General features: G+C 42.1%; 1 protein-coding gene across 1 annotated transcript; it reads right to left on the bottom strand.

Moving 5' to 3' along the window:
* Positions 1 to 1,108: 1,108 nt before the first annotated feature.
* LOC146556905 (UPF0524 protein C3orf70 homolog B) lies at positions 1,109 to 17,602 on the bottom strand. Its single transcript, XM_085249905.1, has 2 exons — positions 16,820 to 17,602; positions 1,109 to 3,590 (listed from the first exon to the last, which is right to left on the bottom strand). Exons 1-2 carry the CDS (start codon positions 17,001 to 17,003, stop codon positions 2,893 to 2,895), a joined length of 882 nt encoding a protein of 293 aa, XP_085106031.1. The 5' UTR covers positions 17,004 to 17,602; the 3' UTR covers positions 1,109 to 2,892.
* Between the last annotated feature and the right edge of the window lie 400 nt (positions 17,603 to 18,002).

Below are 18,002 nucleotides of genomic sequence, written 5' to 3'. Positions count from 1 at the left end.
GGTGTGTGACTTGGTGTGTGACTTTGTGTGTGTGTGTGTGTGTGTGTGTGTGTGTGTGTGTGTGTGTACGTGTGTGTGTGTTAGCATGCTGTCACTGCTCAATGGTTCCTGCCAATCGAATGACTTTGCTGTGAGGGATTAACAGTAACAGTGATCTCTTCATGCAATCGCTCTGTACCATTTGAAAAAAACGGGAACTATTTCATAACGCCGTAAAAATGTGTGTGCGTCTGCACAGACCGGAGCGCGCGCACACACACACACACACACTCGTATGCACACATGAAGTCCATCCTACAACTTTACATGTGCTTGCATCATCATCATCCCGCTAATTGAGCTTCCACATCTCCTGCCTGTTGCTGTACTCCCTCCACAAATTCTCTCTCAGGTTTTCCTCTTCTTCTCCCACTCTATGTCATCTGCTCTCCAGCATTCAATTCCACTCCTCTCCTCTTCATCTTTGGGCAGAATAGTGGATGTACATTTATATAAACTGATTAGCATTTCATCCAAGCCTTGGTTTTCTCTCTCTGCACAAAGGATCGATAGACACAATGCAAGGGGGAAAAGAAGCGTGGAGAAATCAATCTCAGTTTGCAATCAAGGTGAGAAAGAAGCTTGCATGGTCTCTCATAAAATCTGCTGCTAGACGAAGTGTGGAGAAGACTGTCTGCGACAGAAGCCCAGAGGAAACCGGGAGGGGGTCTCTGTCTCCATCGAACAAGCTCAGTGTTTTCTGTCTTACATAAAGCTGAAGCAAAGAATGTGTCCAATCTTAAATCTTCCACTACAACCTACTCCCGATGTTTTTCCTGCCCCTTTAAAATGTTTAAAATGTGCAGCACAAAGTAATTAAAGCTTTCAAAGGCAGCAAGATACATACCTCAACACAGTTTAGATCAGACATCCACAGCTGAAATAGTGACTCAGTTCGAGTGTATCTCTCACTTTACTTTACTTTGTTTTTTTCTTGTTACCCACTCCAGCTCTGGAGAGCATTAGTCATCATCAGTGTGTCGTGTGGAGGACGTTTGAGTGCATTTTCTTTTTACAGAGGGTGTTCGCGCTGTCCACAATAGATGAACCAGGAGAGAGGGAAAAAAGGTGAGTTTCATTAAGATTTATTCATATGAAAATAATAATATAACAAGAATAAGGACAAAATGCATTTTTCTTCGACTGCATTATAAGGGACTGTGCTCAGTGTAATGTCCAGGGCTGTCCCTGAATAAAAACACCTTGTTTTAATAACTATTACAGGGTTTCTTTGTTCTTTGATAGCATGTTTTTAATTGGAGTTTGACATGAGGGAATCCTGCAAGTGAATGCAGTCATGCAAAATGATTTTTTTCTTCTTCTTCTTCATCTTTTTTTTTTAAACATCTAGTGCTTATAACATTGCAGCCATAAATATTTGTGATAACTGTGGTGATTTTTGCTGATAGCTCTCTGGAAAATAATGTTTTTAAACATTAAAATAAAAGACGCCGCCCAGCTTCATTTTACTATCTGACTAATAAGCTACTCGTTTCTTATGCCAATCACAACATCACAACAGGTATTCAGGCATCCTATCTCACACTCTAATATCTTTTAAGATGTAACCTACTACTCTAAAATGAATGACCTCCCCAGACCCCCCTTTTGGTCATCACGAAAAAGGCATTTCATTCTCAAAAGTCCCCAAACTAGTTAACAATGTAGGTTTATTATTATTATTGTTATTATCATTATGAGATTATAAATTAGATATGTTCCCTCAGCGATATTTGTCTCACTTGTGTCTACTGTGACAACTTCCCTCCCTGTCACTGCAGCTGTACCGGAGACGCGTCCGTGCTATTCAATTTCTCGGCTGCTAATAGAGGTCAGTGCAAGTCATGTTTTGCTTAACGGGACTGTCGTTCAGTTCAGCTTGACCAGAAAAGGTGGTCAGAAAAATTTTCTGTAAAGTCTGAGACATTTTTTAGAAGGTATAAGAGTATCCTTGGTCCTCACTGGCAGGTTCAGTATAGGAATGTGCTTCTCTGTAATTCTTGATTGTCAAACACTGACCTACCTACCCTACTGCCCGTGATGGTGTCAGTAAAGTGCAGACAAACTGTGGGCCACAAATCTTTTTAATAATGCGATAAAAGCAGGTGCGCCTGCTCTGAGCAGCTCAGAGCTGAGTAATTAAGGAGTTAAAAGGCCGGTGTGCTTTAGGCCCACGAGAGGTAGCTGGCCTTGTGGTTATTACGCTGAAGAGTCAGAATTACTAATATGTGTGGGTGGAGTCACTGACCGGAGAACAAGGGACGGCATGCTTATCTGCCACTCGAATGCTGAATTGCAGCGAAGTCTGACAGACTGACTGACTGGAGAACACAATAATTACCTAACTGCTCATTATCATCATGAAACATACTCATACCACCTTGGTTCATACATAATTTAGCTCCAGTAATATATACCTAAAGAGAAGTGTCACAAAAAAAGTGTCCCCCTTTTCTTGTTTTCCTATTTCCTCTGATGTGCACCTACTCTAGATTCTTTTTTGTATTTTTGATTTTTCTCCACACGACCATGAGGAGGTCTTTTTGGTAAACTGTGCATGTTCTTGATATTCTTGTGCTTCTGTCTTTATTGTAATAAGTTCAGCAAATTCAATCCGTGCAGAGGATGCGGGCAGAGGAGAGGCTGTTTCAGATTGTAGGTGCGCTGTCCTCAGCCACCTGCAGGAAAACAAATTCATCCCAAAACAACCGGGCGAAGCCCTGCTGAAGCGTTAGAGAGGGGTTTGTTTCCTACTGGTCCATATGTCATAAATCCTTGAGAGTTATTCTCAATAATAAGCTTCTGCTCCGTAGATGTTCCTTATAGATCAATTCCACCTTGATGCCATGTCAGTTACACAGTTGTTTCAATCTTTTCGATGATTTCTATCATAGACTTGGAGGGAGAGAGCAGAGAACAGTCATCCTGATCCCAGAGGCTCCCAGGGCTGGAGTTTCCATCTGTGCTCAACTCGTCATCCTCCTCCTCCTCCTCCTCCTCGCTCTCCTCCTCACAGGACTCCAAATAGTGGAGACCGAGGGCGTTGATGCCGGAGTCCTCGGAGCTTGACGGAGAAGAACAGTGGTCCATTTTGGGACCTTTTACCTTATCCAGTGGGGAAGGGTGTTTGTGTTCACCGTATACCTGCTGCACTGGCTGCACAGGTGCAGGTGCGTTTTGAGTTGACGGTGTCGGTTTGGGCGGTTGCTGAGCCTGGCTGGGATTTTCGGGAACCGTAGGTGTAGCTGGAGCAGGTGGTGGGGGGGTAGGAGGATGAGGCGGCTCTGGCAAAGGAGGCGGGGGACGCTGCACGTAGCACATCTTCCCATTGATACGTTTGACGATGTAGTCGTCCACAAACAGGTCTGCGATCACGCAGTACTTCGGGGACTCCAGGTGAGGCGGGGACTTGAAGCAAGGGGCGAGTTTCAGGAAGCGCTCGGCCAGAGAGACGGACAGGTCGATGGTGCTGCTGTACTCTGAGCCAACAGGCGGCACGGTCGTGCTGGGCAGCTGGCACACATTGGTCATGGGCTGGTACACGTACTTGCCTAAAGAAAAACAAAACAAAACAAAACATGCAGTTACATTCATTTGTATTTTAACAATGACACCACTGCCTACTTGTATGGCAGAGCTGTTGCACATAGTGACAAACCCACACAAAATTATCCCCTAAACCACTTGTAGCATTTTTCAGCTAATCGTTTTGGTCTCCAGACCCACACCTTCACCATTTACTCCCACCTCTGGCATCTGCATATGTCATCAGTATGCAGCTGCTTTCAGAAAAAAAAGAAAGGAAAAACTCTTCAAACCCACTAAACTACCTGCCAAACACCAAACAACACAAAGAAAAATTCTGCAGCTAAATGTTGTGAAGGGTTTACCAGCTGATGGCTCAAGTGCTTTCCCATGCAAATGTTTAAAAGGAGGGAAAATAGCAAGGATTTATTATATTCATCTGAAAGTGAGAAACACAGCTCCCAAAAAGGCAAGAAAATGTCAGTATATAGTTAAAAAGAACACTAAGAGAAGAGGAGTGTGTTTGAGTGACACAATGTGCATCAACAAGCATCAATGATATGACAAGAATTTCCTTGGAAAAATCAAATTTGGGTTTTTGAGTAGGTTCTCAGTCATCCATGTCATTGTATTCTAAGGAGCTTGGAAGGAAAGCGACTGGACTTTAAATTTCTTGAAGAAATTTCGGAGTCCAATCGCTTTCTTCCCAAGCTTCTTGGACTACAGCGACCTGGATGACTGAAAACCTACACACCGTATATCAACAGCAAGCAATCTCAGTCACAACAGCAATGCTGGAGACAGCATGAGTACGTGAACGTCAACCACTCCCACACATTCCAGTACATGCCCAAATCTAAGAAAGATGCTAGCTTAACAAATCCCTGTCGATGTCACAGTAAAGTCATGCAAAGTCTTGCAATGCCCTTTGTTTATATTTTGTGACTTGTGGGGTTTTTGTTGTTGTTGTTTTTTTATCCAGCCATGCTTTTACTGTTTTGGCGGTGTGTTTGCGATTATTGTCACACTGAAAAATTTAACTATTGCCAATTAGATGCTTTCCAGATGGTATTGCATGGTCGAGCAAAATATGATTGTTCTTTCCTGCATTCATTTAAGTAGTTTTGACAAAGACAAAGTCCCCACACTGCATCTATCTATCTATCTATCTATCTATCTATCTAAAATCAGATGATCACCTATTTAATCTTATGAGTAATTTTGAGATAATAAAGCATTTTCTGCTGCCAAATTAAAGATGCCTTTCTTCTTTCCAACATCTGTAATGAAACAGCAGCCAGACTGAAACAGTGTAAACTTTAGGCCAGCTGAAGCAGAGCAACAATCATTTCTGACCCTTCAATACTGATGCAAGACTCATTCTTCAAATATAAAAAAAATAAATAACAGGGTTTGTGTGTACAATATTTACAGCCGATGTTTTCATGATTAACACTAGAATTACTGACATAATATAAATACAAAGCTCTAATATATGAGGCAGCCTGCATTCTCAATCCAATAAATAGCATTTTTTCTGCACAGTGACTGTGTTTCTATAGTTTTTCTTTTTGGAAGACTCTAAGCCATGCCACATTAAGTTCTGCTGGTGATAGTTCAAAATAACAGCTCCCAGATGTTACTCATTGTTTGCAGCCCACCACCTCCAACTCTGTGCTGCCTGAATATTGCAGTTCAGATGTGTGTTTAACTGGCTCCCAGGAGACAGAGAGAAACTACAGAAGACGACAAGCCAACGCATCACTTCTCTTCCTCTCGTGGTGTGTCCTTGTCCTTTGTTTTAGTGGCTGCCTTGTTCCATTCAAACTCTTCTCCTAGGCTACACTGACAATATCAAACTGCTTCAAATTAGGGAGGAGGCCATCTTTTTTTTGATGAATGAACAAAGTGAGTTTTCAATGCTGAAGAACATTTTTTTTAAAGCAAGCACAAGCCTTACAGATGAGCTGCAGTGCTGTGGAATAACTCACGCGACCACCTCACTATTAAATTATACAAGACTGCGTTAGCCACGTGGCGTGCAAGGCGTTTAAGAGGATGTGGCTGGATCTTCAGACTTTGTAAATATTTTTAATATCAAACACAAGAGCTAATATTGATGCAGACAAAAAGGGAGGTAGAGTAGCTGTTCTGCTTAATGAGAGAAACTCAATGGTCCATGTTCAGACTGAGATGAGCCCATTCAGGCAGGCTTGAAAGCGGCAACAAATGAGAGCTAAAGCTGTAGAAGGAGATGTGTTGACATTTAGTTGCCTTTTTTTTAGCATATTACATCTAATTGCATTCATCCATCTGGAGTTTCAAATAACATGAGCAATACTAGGAGACAGACAGATGCACAGTCAGACAACAAAACAGACAGGCATATGGAGCTAACGCTACACCAACACTGCTTGTCCTCAGCAGCCCTGCAGAAGGAGTGCAGCTCGTCTGTAAATTTACAAGGTGTCTGCACTTTCTTAGAAATATCACTGTTTCTGTGAGCCCCGAGGACAGTACGGTATGTGTGATAAATCTCACTTACAATAATCTGAGAAAAAAAAATGAGAAGAGAGAATCTTTATATGTTGGGGGAAAAAAAACAAGCTTCTGTTTTTTAATACTGGGACTATGTGCCGTATCCAATAAACATAAAAAAGACTGCAAGCCGGAAAACAATCATAATGCAAAAACAGAACCTTTTGTTCTCATATTATTTGTTCTTTAATTGCCAACGTGTGGAGAATCTGCAAGTGAAAAATACGACGTCATCTGAAGTTCTCGGTTCCTTATAACAGGTTGCGTGCTTGAAATAAATGAAGGCGTTGGACCAGATTTTTGTGAAACCCCCCAAAGGCCTCTGTATGGAAGGAAGAGTTCAAGGGTGACATTTGCTTAGAAATGAAGTCAGTCATGTCAACAACACAGAAAGAGAAACTCAAATATGTCACGGTCTGGCTGGGGCAGACCGTATGTGTTGCAGAGGAGGACTCAAACGCAGACCAAAACGTAGTGTGGATAAACAAAACAAGCCGTTTATTGAGGCTAGCAATGAGGGTAAAAATAATCGGGCATCGGTGAAAACTAAACAATAACCTAAACTGGGTGAACTAATAACAAAACATGAAAAAGCTTAACCATAGTGAACTGACATGGGTACCTGGGGATGAGACATGGATGAGCAGACGACCTGACAACAAATGACTGAAAGCACACGGACTAAATACACACAGGATGATGAGGGAAGTGGGAACACATGGGGAAACAGCTGGCACACATGAACATAATGACGTCACCGTGGGAGAGTAAAACTGAACACGATGAACACAGAAACACCAGACCTCTTCACAATAAAACAGGAAACATAAAGAGACATAGACATGACAACCCGAACTTGACAACGTAAGACACAGACATGAAACGCATGAAGAGCAGGGGAGATTTAACATAGTTGGAAACACGAGGGGGAAATAATAAGAACTAGAAACACCTAGGCATGATAACAAATGAACTTAGGAAACCTGACGGGCTTACATAAACTAAAACTCAAAACGCTGGGTCAACAGACCCAGGATCATGACAAAATAAGGTTTAAAAGAAACTACACCAGCTGGGTTTTTGTTTCATTGAGCGACCTTGGTTTCTACATCAATTAAACGCTTATTGAATTGTTTATTAAAGTCCTGTAGCCAAGGCTCGAGTCAGCTTAGTGTTTTTAATACCAGACATGATGAGTGGCGGGTTAATCTGAGTGAAAAACCGAGGTACACTTCATGCTCATATAGTAGCAATCACAAGGTTGGCCAGCCCTAAAGCATACTCTGCTTTTAATGGGGACCGTAACATAAAAATAAATATAATGTTGTTTTCAGTAAGACTTAACACCATCAGTTTAAACCATAAACACATCAGGAAAACTGTTTTCTGAGACCACAGATCAAGAGAGCCGAAGGATAGTTTTCGCATAGACTTCAGCGTAGCCAAACTTTTTTCTAAAACCCGAGGAGTCGCCTACTGTTGGCTGTTAGAAAGAATACAACTTGAAAGCACTTCCACATTGGCTCCAATGATTTTTCAGACTCAGAAGTTACATCCAAGAAACAGCTGACAATAGTAAACGTTTACAAAATTTACAGATGCTTTTAGTTTAAAATTCCTGAATAATTCTACTCTTGTGCACTTCTCTGTAGTGTGGAAATATCAGTTTGAAGTACCAATCTCTCCATAGCCAAAAACTAGAATTGAAATCCTGTTAAACAATATAAGTCCTCGCAAGACAATAATATGAGGTTTGGCCTTTTTTGGATGTGATACGAGCAGTCACCCCTCTACACACAAGTGTCCAGATCTGTTGTTAAGGAATTGCTTTCCATCTGCGCAGCCTGCAGCTTTGCAGTGGTCATTGGTTATCAACCCAGCATGTCCGAGACATAATAGCAGAGATATGTGGACTAAATGTTTATCCTCCTGATTCAGAAAAGCCTTTTCTACTGCTGGCAGAGAGGGGGCGGGCACTGTCCTCCTGAAATAGCCACAGTGCTACAGTAAGAACATCATAAGTACAGGTTGGAGCACCTCATCTCTGTATGTTCATCCACTCAGGTTTCCAACAGAACAATCAGATCAGTGGTGGTGCTTGGACGCACGATCTGATATCCCCATGTTGGTGTTGATCCTGCATCATCAGGCTCAACATCGCACTGACCAACGACATTGTCTAAGCATTCAAGGGCAGAGATGGGCAGTAACATGTGACTTGTAACGCGTTACTGTAATCTGATTACCTTTTAAGTAGTAAAGTAACGAGTAAAGTAAGGGATTACTATTGCATAAACCGTAATTAGATTACCGTTACTTTCCCGTAGGAACGCTGCGTTACTGCGTTACTAAAACCGTGATTTGTTTGCGAGAATGTCTCATGACAGTGACGTAAGCGAGTGCGACGTTCGTGACAACAGCTGTGTGCAGATCAACAATGGATCATATATCGAGTACAGGAGAGAGTATGAGCGTGCAGCGTTTAAAACGTGGAAGTACTTACTTTGAGTTTGATTCCATAAAAAGTGACAAAAACATTAGTGTCCATCGTTCGTGGGAAGAAAACTTATTTTTACACCGAAAAAAAAACCCTAAACAAGCTCCGAGTACGCAACGACGTAATGGGAAATTCACAGAGAAACTCGCAGATTCTTCACCTGACCGCTGCAGCACACCTGCACCAGAGCACACCTCCGCCTACCCCACTCCTGCTTTACAGGTGAAAATAGAGCAACAGGACCGCTAGTCTTTGATTTTATTTATTTTCTGCTGTGTTTTACTTGCATCTATTTGAAAGAGTGAGTGTAAACACAAAAAAATATTTTATATTATGTGCTGGAATGTGGTTTAAATGTTAAACTAATTTCTTCAAGTCAGAGAATGTTGCATATAATTAAATTTTTTGCTTGATGCATAAAGTTAAAAGATTAAAACTAATAAAACAAGTTTTAAAAAGAGACTTTTCCATTTGATTACATTTTGTATGATGGATTATGTAGAAAAAGTAGAATTGGGCTGAAAGATCTATCGCTTTATCACCTATTCAGGTTGTAAATCGTGTTTTTAATAAGTAACTAAGTAACTAAGTAATTAATTACTTTTGAAAATAAGTAATCAGTAAAGTAACGGGATTACTTTTTGGGGGAAGTAATCAGTAATTAGTTACTGATTACTTTTTTCAAGTAACTTGACCAACACTGTTCAAGGGGTTAGCTAGTGCTATTAAAGGCTGTAGCAAACCAACATAAGTAACGTAAACTTGGCTAACAACAAACCTGACTTGACAGTATATTTATTATATTGTATAAATTAATAAAGAAAACACATGAAATGTTGATGGGGGGTTTTATACAATCAAGGACCTTTTTTCCCCACACTTGAAAGCTATGACATCACAACAAGAATATAACTATTACGATGCAAGAACAAAACCAACATGTGAATATCAGCTACACTATGCTTCGACACGAATACCAGCACCCAGCATACTAAAAGCCCAGCCTGGTCGCACTGATGACAATGCTGTGCACACAATTATTATTATTTTTTGTCTTTTGAGACCACTAGCTTGAAACTGCAGTAAATTGAGCCAATTTTGAGGTGTACAAATGAGTTCATTTGCGTTGGTAAACCAATTACCAATCCCGCCCCTGTATAAAACCAATCCACCGGAACTGAAAACTACCCACAGAATATGTTTGGGCTTTCCAAGCGATTAAAATTATGTAAGATTGATAAAACTTGCATTTCTTTTCTGACTAAAATAAATATTGCACTCAGCAATAGCTTTTATAGGGTTGTATGTACGTACACTGCTCAGTGACGACTGAAACCGACACCAGCTCTGTCTGAGCAGCTTTATTGATATTGAGCTGTACTCTAACAATGTGCTGCCCGGTGCTGCAGGCCTCGCATGACAACGTCAGACGTCAGTTGTTGGGTGACCTCTGCGTGTGCTGCCCCCGCTCTGTGCATGTTTGTATTTCCGCACTAACAAAGACCACATGTCCCGACAAAGAAAGGACAGTCTGCAACATTCACCACATGCTGCACAAACTCCCGGCATGGGACATTTTTCATTCATGGACAAAGCAAAAATATTCAACGTGTTTCTTTTCGTTTTGCATTTGTGAAATGAAAAGAGCTAAATTAACTATTATAGAGCAGTGTGCGTGCAGGCGATGCTGTGACTCACTGTTTAGCAGTTTTTTGAGGGCAACAGAATGAAAAGTGGAGTAATAACAAAACAAGCTTTATCTACACAGGCGAAACTTGTTAATATAATCAGTTCCTCGCTGTTTGTTTTGGATTTTGAAGACAATAAGACAAATGTGACAGTGTTGTCCTTGAATAGTGAGGGTTTAAAGATAAATCTGCCTGAAAATGGTGGAGAGGGAAAAACATATGTTTGTCCTTTTTGTCAGAGATACCCAGACAAACAGACAAAATGATGCCACGAGAAATTTGTCCTGCTACAAATGAAGATTGGCAGCATAAAAAAACCATCAGACAGCTGCAACATCAACAGTGAATGTCAGATGGTTTCAGTCCTTCGGTGTCAAACAATGGGAGGTTCTCAACACAAACACGGGCGCTGTGTTTTTCTGCTGACGGCAGCCTCGGTCGACCGGGCGCGGGACACGCTTTGCACTTCGTGAAGGGGAGGAATGACTCTCGACTGAAAAGCTTTTCATCACGTTACAATTAAAACCCAGCTAAACCCAACAAGTTCACCAGGGACCGATTAAAAGCATTTGGGATATAAATGAGGTCATTAACTAAAGGAGATGTAAATAAGCCAATGAAGAATTAACAGATTTTCATTACAAAATTCTAATTACGAAAGCAGCTTTTTCAATTTGAAAGCAGGGAATGAAAAGTATCTTCAATATATACATAAAAAACATCATCTGGATTATTTTAGTGATTATTTAGCTAGATAAAGTGTTGAAACCGGTACACAAAGAATGTTGCGTAAAGATGCAAAGTTATTTATAGTAAAACTCAAGAGTTGAAAAGGTTAATAAGGAAGTGGAAGAACAAGCAGGGAGATGCAGATTGCTCAGAGGAGGGAGTCGAGTACTCCTCTGCTACCGCACGTCTCCATCTTGCACGCCTCCTCTCTCCTGGGCCTGTAGCTGGCCGAGGGCTGCAAAGACTGTTTTAATACAGGAGGTAGATTCTCTGGAAAATGCTGCCTGCAGCCCATCAGTCCCCTGCTCCCCTTCAAAATCACACTGTAAAAAATATCAACTCTTCTACTGCCCTACCAGCTGCAGCTGGATTATTGTTGACAAGCCCAACATGTAGTCAGCATCACACACACATTATGTCATTTCGATATTGGCTCACGTCGAAGCCTCAGCAGTGAATGAGTCATTAACATCCCCCTCAGTTTGATATTTTGCATGTTTGAGCTGAAGCCAACCGGCTTTACGTAGCCCACTGAATGTGCCACATACCAGTTCAAAGCAGCATGTTGGCAAAACCCATCGAACAAAAACAATTATTTTAGCAGATTGTTATCATTCCTCATAACAGCTGCTGCGCCCAGTCGGCCAGCGGATACTACAGGCTCCAACATCCGCTGCTCTTTGTGTTTAAATCTGGCCAACAAAAAGGGGCTGCGCTAAGGGGGAAACAACACAAGTTTCAGGTTTCATGGAAGAGGACGGTCCAACCCGGCATCGTGCTTCCTGTTTCATGCCTCCGGAGGCAGCCACTTGGAAGTCCACTGTTTAGTCTGTAACCCTAATGAAACACTCCTGACTGTGTCCCTGTGCACACAAAACAGTACACCACTGAAAAGCCCTCCACTGATTTAGCACTGCACTGCTTTAACACAGTTCTTTTATTTATTCTAATTAGAGAATACTTTTTTCTGGTCAATGCAATACAAACGTGACAGTTTGGTTAGAGATTCAAGTGTGTTGTGCAGGTAGCAGATAATGTAGCCACATGCAGAGATAAGGAGCAGGTTACAGATGTCTGTCAAGCTCACTTCTTTTCAACTGCACACCTCCAGCCTACACTGACTCAAGAGGCACTGAAGGGAATTCAAAGGGATTTTTTTTACCTTTACATGAGTGCTCCTCGCAATATGTAACCACACACTGATGTGTAAAATTGACAGAATTCCCCTTTAAGACTTTTTTTGTCCATTAAAAAGAGATACTGATCACTCCTGGCGACAATGGCCAAGAATCGATCTCTTAAACAATCTGTAATTATCTTATGAAATCATTCTGTGCACGCCAAAAGTGATCTATTGATGCTCTAGTGACCAATCAGCAAAGCAAGCCTTTGTTATAGCAGAGATTTTGGCCCGTCACAGAAAGAGAAACCACAGGCTGTATATAAAAAATGGCTGTAGGTGGCCACCGTGATGTCACCCCTTTGTTCGTGCCATCTCGTTCTAAAACCAGACACAAAGAACGGGGGATGTCTCTGAGAAATCAGGGGACACTGGGTGCTCATGCAGCCGTGATAGATCACCGACCTGCTTTATAATTGTTTTCAACTCTAATGGGGACTGTAATTTACAAAATAAACATAATGTTGTTTTCAGTAGGATGTGAAACTGGAGGTTGAGACCATGAAATCATCAGGAAGGTGTCTACTGAGGCCATTTGAGGGGTTTTTTTTCCTGTAGGCTTTTTCACAGTCTAACCAAAGAAGTCCCCAACTGCTGGCCATTACTTGACTCTGCTTTACAGTCTAAGGAGAATCCATAGGAACTAATAACAAGGCGCCGTTACACGCCAGTGTCCCGTAAGCCATTACAGAGACAATGAGCCAGCATGATCAATGCGCCCGAAGCAGCTAAACAAATTTCAGCCATTGTTGATTTTATTATTTACACGTGTGCTTTCTGCGACTTGTCAAAGTGTCTTGTTAATGAAACAGTCGATTGCTTTTCCCTCGGTTAATGCAAAATCCAGGAACGGAACAAAAATGAATAAACACGAATAAAGAAATAATGCGTGGAAGCATTCTGGATATCACATCATGCATAAAAACACACAAAAAGAAACAGTTAAGGCTTTTTCTTGCCCTTTTAAATCACATCACAACAAATTTGCCACCTAAATTGTGGACCTGTTAAAAGTAACTGCATGCCAGCTGCGGTGTTTTCCTCTGTAACGATGTATTCTAAAGTTCAGCTCCAAGTTTCAGCAGTCTAAAGGAAGGGCTCATGTTACTTTCCAGCAACGCACACTAATGGAAAAACCACTAGACAGAGAACTAAAAGGTGCACTCTCTCTCCTGGAGCCTCCAACAAACCCCGAGCTGCATCTGATTGGACAAACAGCTCCTGCGCTGTCTGCCCACGAATTTAAAATCAAAACCATCACAGTGGCTGCTGTGCAGACTTTCCTGTATATAACAAATAGTTCAGCAAACTGTGCTAGCACTATTTGAAGGAAGAAATGCTATGAACCTTCTTCATTTTGATCAAAACACCGATTTGAATAAAGTAGCTGAAACCTCAATTCTATGCAAAGAAGAAGAAGACAATTTGAAGCCCTCTGCATGGGCAACAACTGAGCGTGGAAATTATGAATCCTGTGGACACGTGCTTCTTATTAATTAAGTAAGGACACGACAAAGTTGGAGTCTTTTCAGAACCGACTTGGTCAGGTATTCTTGTCAGATGGCAGTAACACAAACCTGTCCATTAAAACAAAAGCGATGCTCTGCATCCATCACTGATACACCAGCATTTAAAGCGACTGAAGGGCTGCAGATCCTAAACATGAGCAATCAATCAAAAACATCCCCTCAGGCCCGTGCTGACAATATATTGATCCCTTTATAATCGGTGAAGCTTTTTATGATTTGGCAGTGCTATAAATTTTGAACCCGTCACCAAACCGGTCAATACAGCACAGGGCTATATTCAACAAATCTCTGTATTTCCCTTTAGAAATAGTTGCGAGATTCTGCTGCGTGGTGTAACGGATGAGACTGCCCTGGGAGCCTGACAGAAAGATCCCATTTTCTTGTATCTACAAGTTCAAAATTAGTCCTGGCAGAGTACAAGCAGACTGACAAGACTGTTCAGGACTCATTACAGACTCTGTTAGGCTTTCGTAATGAGTAATTCATTGCTCTGCTTGGTAATTGTAATCAATTCTTAAAGAATAAAGTGTGAGAAGTGAGAGAAGGAGGGAAAAAAAGTGTTCAGCCAGGTGGTTTCAGCGCCGCTTTGAGCAAAAGCCCTCATCAGACATGACATATTGGCGGTGACACTAAACACAGCTAATTACTGCTAATGAGAGGCTTGGACTGATGTTGTCACCAGCTGGGAACATTGCTTCCACCTACATCTAATTCTAGTTTCCACCATCTTTTTTCCGTGGTCGTTTTTGTTTTGTTTTTTGTCAAAAGTTTCCACAACTAAATGGAAACTTTTGACAAAAACTGGAAGAAATGCATTGTGGATGCGTTCAGTTTGCAGCAGGCACATAAAAATAGAAGAAGCCAGGCGTTAAGTCACACCTAATCATCTCACGCTGCTCTACAGGTGAGATAATGGAAAGAATTTTAGTTTGTGAATTTAAATTGCTGAGCCGAGTCTTCATATGCAGTGACCTTTTGTATTTGTTTTGCTGGGAACCTATTAAAAATGTAATTAAAAAGGCAGCCCGGCAAGACTCCCTGTGGTGAATGCACAATTATCAGCTTCAGAATAAGTTTATACTCCAGGCGGCCGTCGCAGGCACATTCAAAATGAAAACGTGACAAGATAAGGCTGTTACAACATTTCCTGCTTTTGCATCCAGTGTTATTATGGATTTCTAGAGGAGAAGGGCGTGAGCCGAGCAGGAAGGCTTTGTGAAGGCGTGCTAGTGTACTTCTCTCACTGGGTGCCCTGGTTCTGCCTGATTCAGCAGTCTTAGCTGGTTTATTTTCACCGTGGTGCGAGGGGAACCTTTGAATTGCAGTGGAAGGAGATGAGAAGGTGAGAAGCTCCATTAGGATATGCCTGGTTCTTTCTCCTATATCATAACAAGCTCTGTGTCTATTTTGTGGCACACTTTCAGTCAGAGTAATGAACATTTCAAAAACAGAAAGGAGGAGCAAGTCTAAATGTTGACAAATGATGAAACACAGAATGGGCTTTGCGTGGAGTCATAAATGCTGTATGTGGCTTGTAATAAACACTGGAAGGAATTCATCATTTTTCTGCCACATCTGATATTTCAAAAACCGCCTGGCTCATTCCGGACGGAGGCGGGCGTCTAAATCCAACGATTACACAGCAAAGATTACAATGTGACTTGTGCAGTTGCACACTATAAGCTCAGAGTGAGTGGTGCAGGGTAGATGGTGATTGTGTTTTACACTGATCTGAGGATTTTCTGGGCAGCCAGAGATGGGGATAAATTAGGGCAGCACAGAGAGAGGGACATCCTGTCAGGTGCAGGCCCGGCTACTGGGAATCTGCGGTGGTCTCAGGGTGTCAGGTCGAGCGAGGTTCAAATGGCAAGCGTGGCGCACAAACAAAGTGGAAAGGAAAGGAAAGTGTGCGTGTGCGAGTGGAGCTGCACCCCTGCACTTCATCCCCATTACAGTCAATGCAATAGTCGATACAAATGAAATTACTACAAGGCTGCAGAGTTCAGTGTTGTGGCTCAAGAATAGCAGTTGAGTGCATGATACTTGTGTGAGCATGTGATGAGGGCTGTGGCTACAACATATTAAAGGATGGTGAAATATTCCATTTCTTGTTGTTGTCAACAAATTGCATTTTTCAGTAGGTAAAAAAATAATAAAGGTTCAGCCCTTCCAACAGTCCTCCCTGTTGTCTTGAAAAAAATGGGTCACAAAGACAGCTGTGGCTCAGGAATTTTCACAGTTAAGGCATAATGCTAAAAAACGGGAGTAAATAGTGGATTTAGTCTGGGACTATTTTCAGCAGTGGATTAATACATATTCTACTGCCCTAGTGAGTGTTAACGACACTCACTGCCAATCTAATAAAAGAGTGATCTGCTTTTTTTGGACAGCAGTGGCACAGAGAAGTGAATTATCAGACTGTAGGTCAATGGGGGAATAACTGTGTCTGGTCATTGTGTGCTTTTACGGGACTTTTGCTCAAAAATAAAACACGGAATCATCCTGAAAAGAGAAATGAAAGTGGTGACTCGGGTTTGTGTCATCAGACTGTGTCGACCAGTTTCACAAAGCCTGAAAAACAAGCTTAAAAAATAGCAGAGCTGTACAGTAGTAAATCTACTAGTAAATTTATAAATTGTTCAGCCTCCATTGTCTAGACGGCATAAACTATTCATACAGCAAGAGGAAGGGTAGGAAGAATTAACTTCGATCACATATAAACTGATGATGAAGTATTACAGGAGCGAGTACAGCAATAAAATGAAGAAGTTACACCAAACAAACAATCAAATAACAGGAAACGACATCAGCTTCTCCCGAGGGGAAGCCAATGCTGCCTGTAGGCGCATGTAAGAAATCAGACTGACGGACAACCTTTACATAATCTGTGAAGCGTTATAACTTGTTTAACAAATAAAGTTCATATCTGCCTCATTCTGAGCCTTTCAGTGGAGGAAGGCAACAGTGCTTGTGTGGTTTTAACTAAACACATACACATAACAACCAAATACCACGCACATTTGCCAGCAGTGCCTTCGGTGATAGTGAGAATCGATTCTTTGAAATAAATGCAGCTGATAAACTACAAACTTACAGTGACACCAGCCCAAGTGACAGCACCAGTGCAGCTTGAAGCACTTCCCGTGACTGTGCGTGGCGCATATGGAGAGTCCATCACAAGGCAGGAAATCTGGTCTCCCAGCGCAGCTCTTGGCCAAAGCCTGCGCCTCGTCCAACTTCTCGCTCTTCGGACACTTATGTGCTCCCGAGGCAGCCATGCCAACATTTCCTGTATCAAAGGGGGAAAAAAATAAAACACGCACTCAGGCTCCTCTGAGTAACCTACAACATAAAGGCCAGTGACCGAGGCGATGTTTACGGTCCGAGTCGCCCCGTAGAGCTTCTCTGCTGGAAGACAGACGCGAAACGAAACACGGTGGCTGGATGTGTGAATCCAAAGCAGCTCGGTTTACACAAAGGGTGGCGGCATATCCTGTAAAAGTCGAAGGGCGTCAGTCAAACGAGGAGGCAAGGGGTGGGTAATGTCATGTGCAAAGCCTCCCGTGATCGTGATCCACACATTTCTCCATCCACCCCTCGCGTCGGGAAGCTCCTCTGTGCCCCTGGTGACGCGCGTACGGAACAACGGCGCGCATCTGAACTTCATCACACAACGGGAGGAGTCCACAAACACAAAGCCAGCTGCTCTGCACACTTCAAACACACACACAGGCTTTCATCAGACCCTCCAAAAAAAAAAAAAAAACTTCAAAAGATCAACGTCTGACTATGACATTAATATATTCCGCATTTCACCCAAGAGTAGCATTTTGATTGGTGGTTTTGATTCATGAAAGTCTGCTGCTAGATCTCGTACTATTTATTCTTAACACCTACGCATGGGCGTGCGTTATTTAAGTGCATTAACGGTTTCAGAAACTCTGCAGATCGGGGACAAATAAATAAATAAATAAATACAGAAAGAAAGAAAGAAAGAATATGGAGCAATACATCAACACAAGCCAGATGCTCAGCGTGGAGTGTTTTTACCGCTAGGTGGCAACCCGAACATCTGTTCATTGCTGGACGTGGGATGGGATTTACTTGAGAGTGAGCCATTGATTTCTATAAACGCAATTTAGAGTTGCGCGTCTCCCCCGGCTCTCCTGTGTCATCGCTTCGGCTGAGTCAGCAGAAAACACAGACCCAAGGAGACCCTGTGGACAAGTGACGTGGAACCCCGTGAAGAAGCCAAATAAAAGCGGTGCACAACGCTA

The sequence above is a fragment of the Mchenga conophoros genome, linkage group LG16, assembly GCF_057382185.1.
Source record: "Mchenga conophoros isolate Kocher_MC1m ecotype Shallow Benthic linkage group LG16, M_conophoros_male_GT1.1, whole genome shotgun sequence".
In the NCBI taxonomy this organism is placed as follows: domain Eukaryota; kingdom Metazoa; phylum Chordata; class Actinopteri; order Cichliformes; family Cichlidae; genus Mchenga; species Mchenga conophoros.
Note: the sequence above shows the minus strand (reverse complement) of the source record. Positions and strands in the feature narration are given on the sequence as shown.

What these genes read in the sequence shown, in the direction of transcription:
- LOC146556905 (XM_085249905.1), bottom strand. Translation starts at nt 17,003, where the DNA reads ATGGCTGCCTCGGGAGCACATAAGTGTCCGAAGAGCGAGAAGTTGGAC. An exon ending in TCACTTGGGCTGGTGTCACT is followed by an intron (nt 3,591 to 16,819) that starts GTAAGTTTGTAG and finishes GTTTTTCTTTAG; the next exon opens with GCAAGTACGTGTACCAGCCC.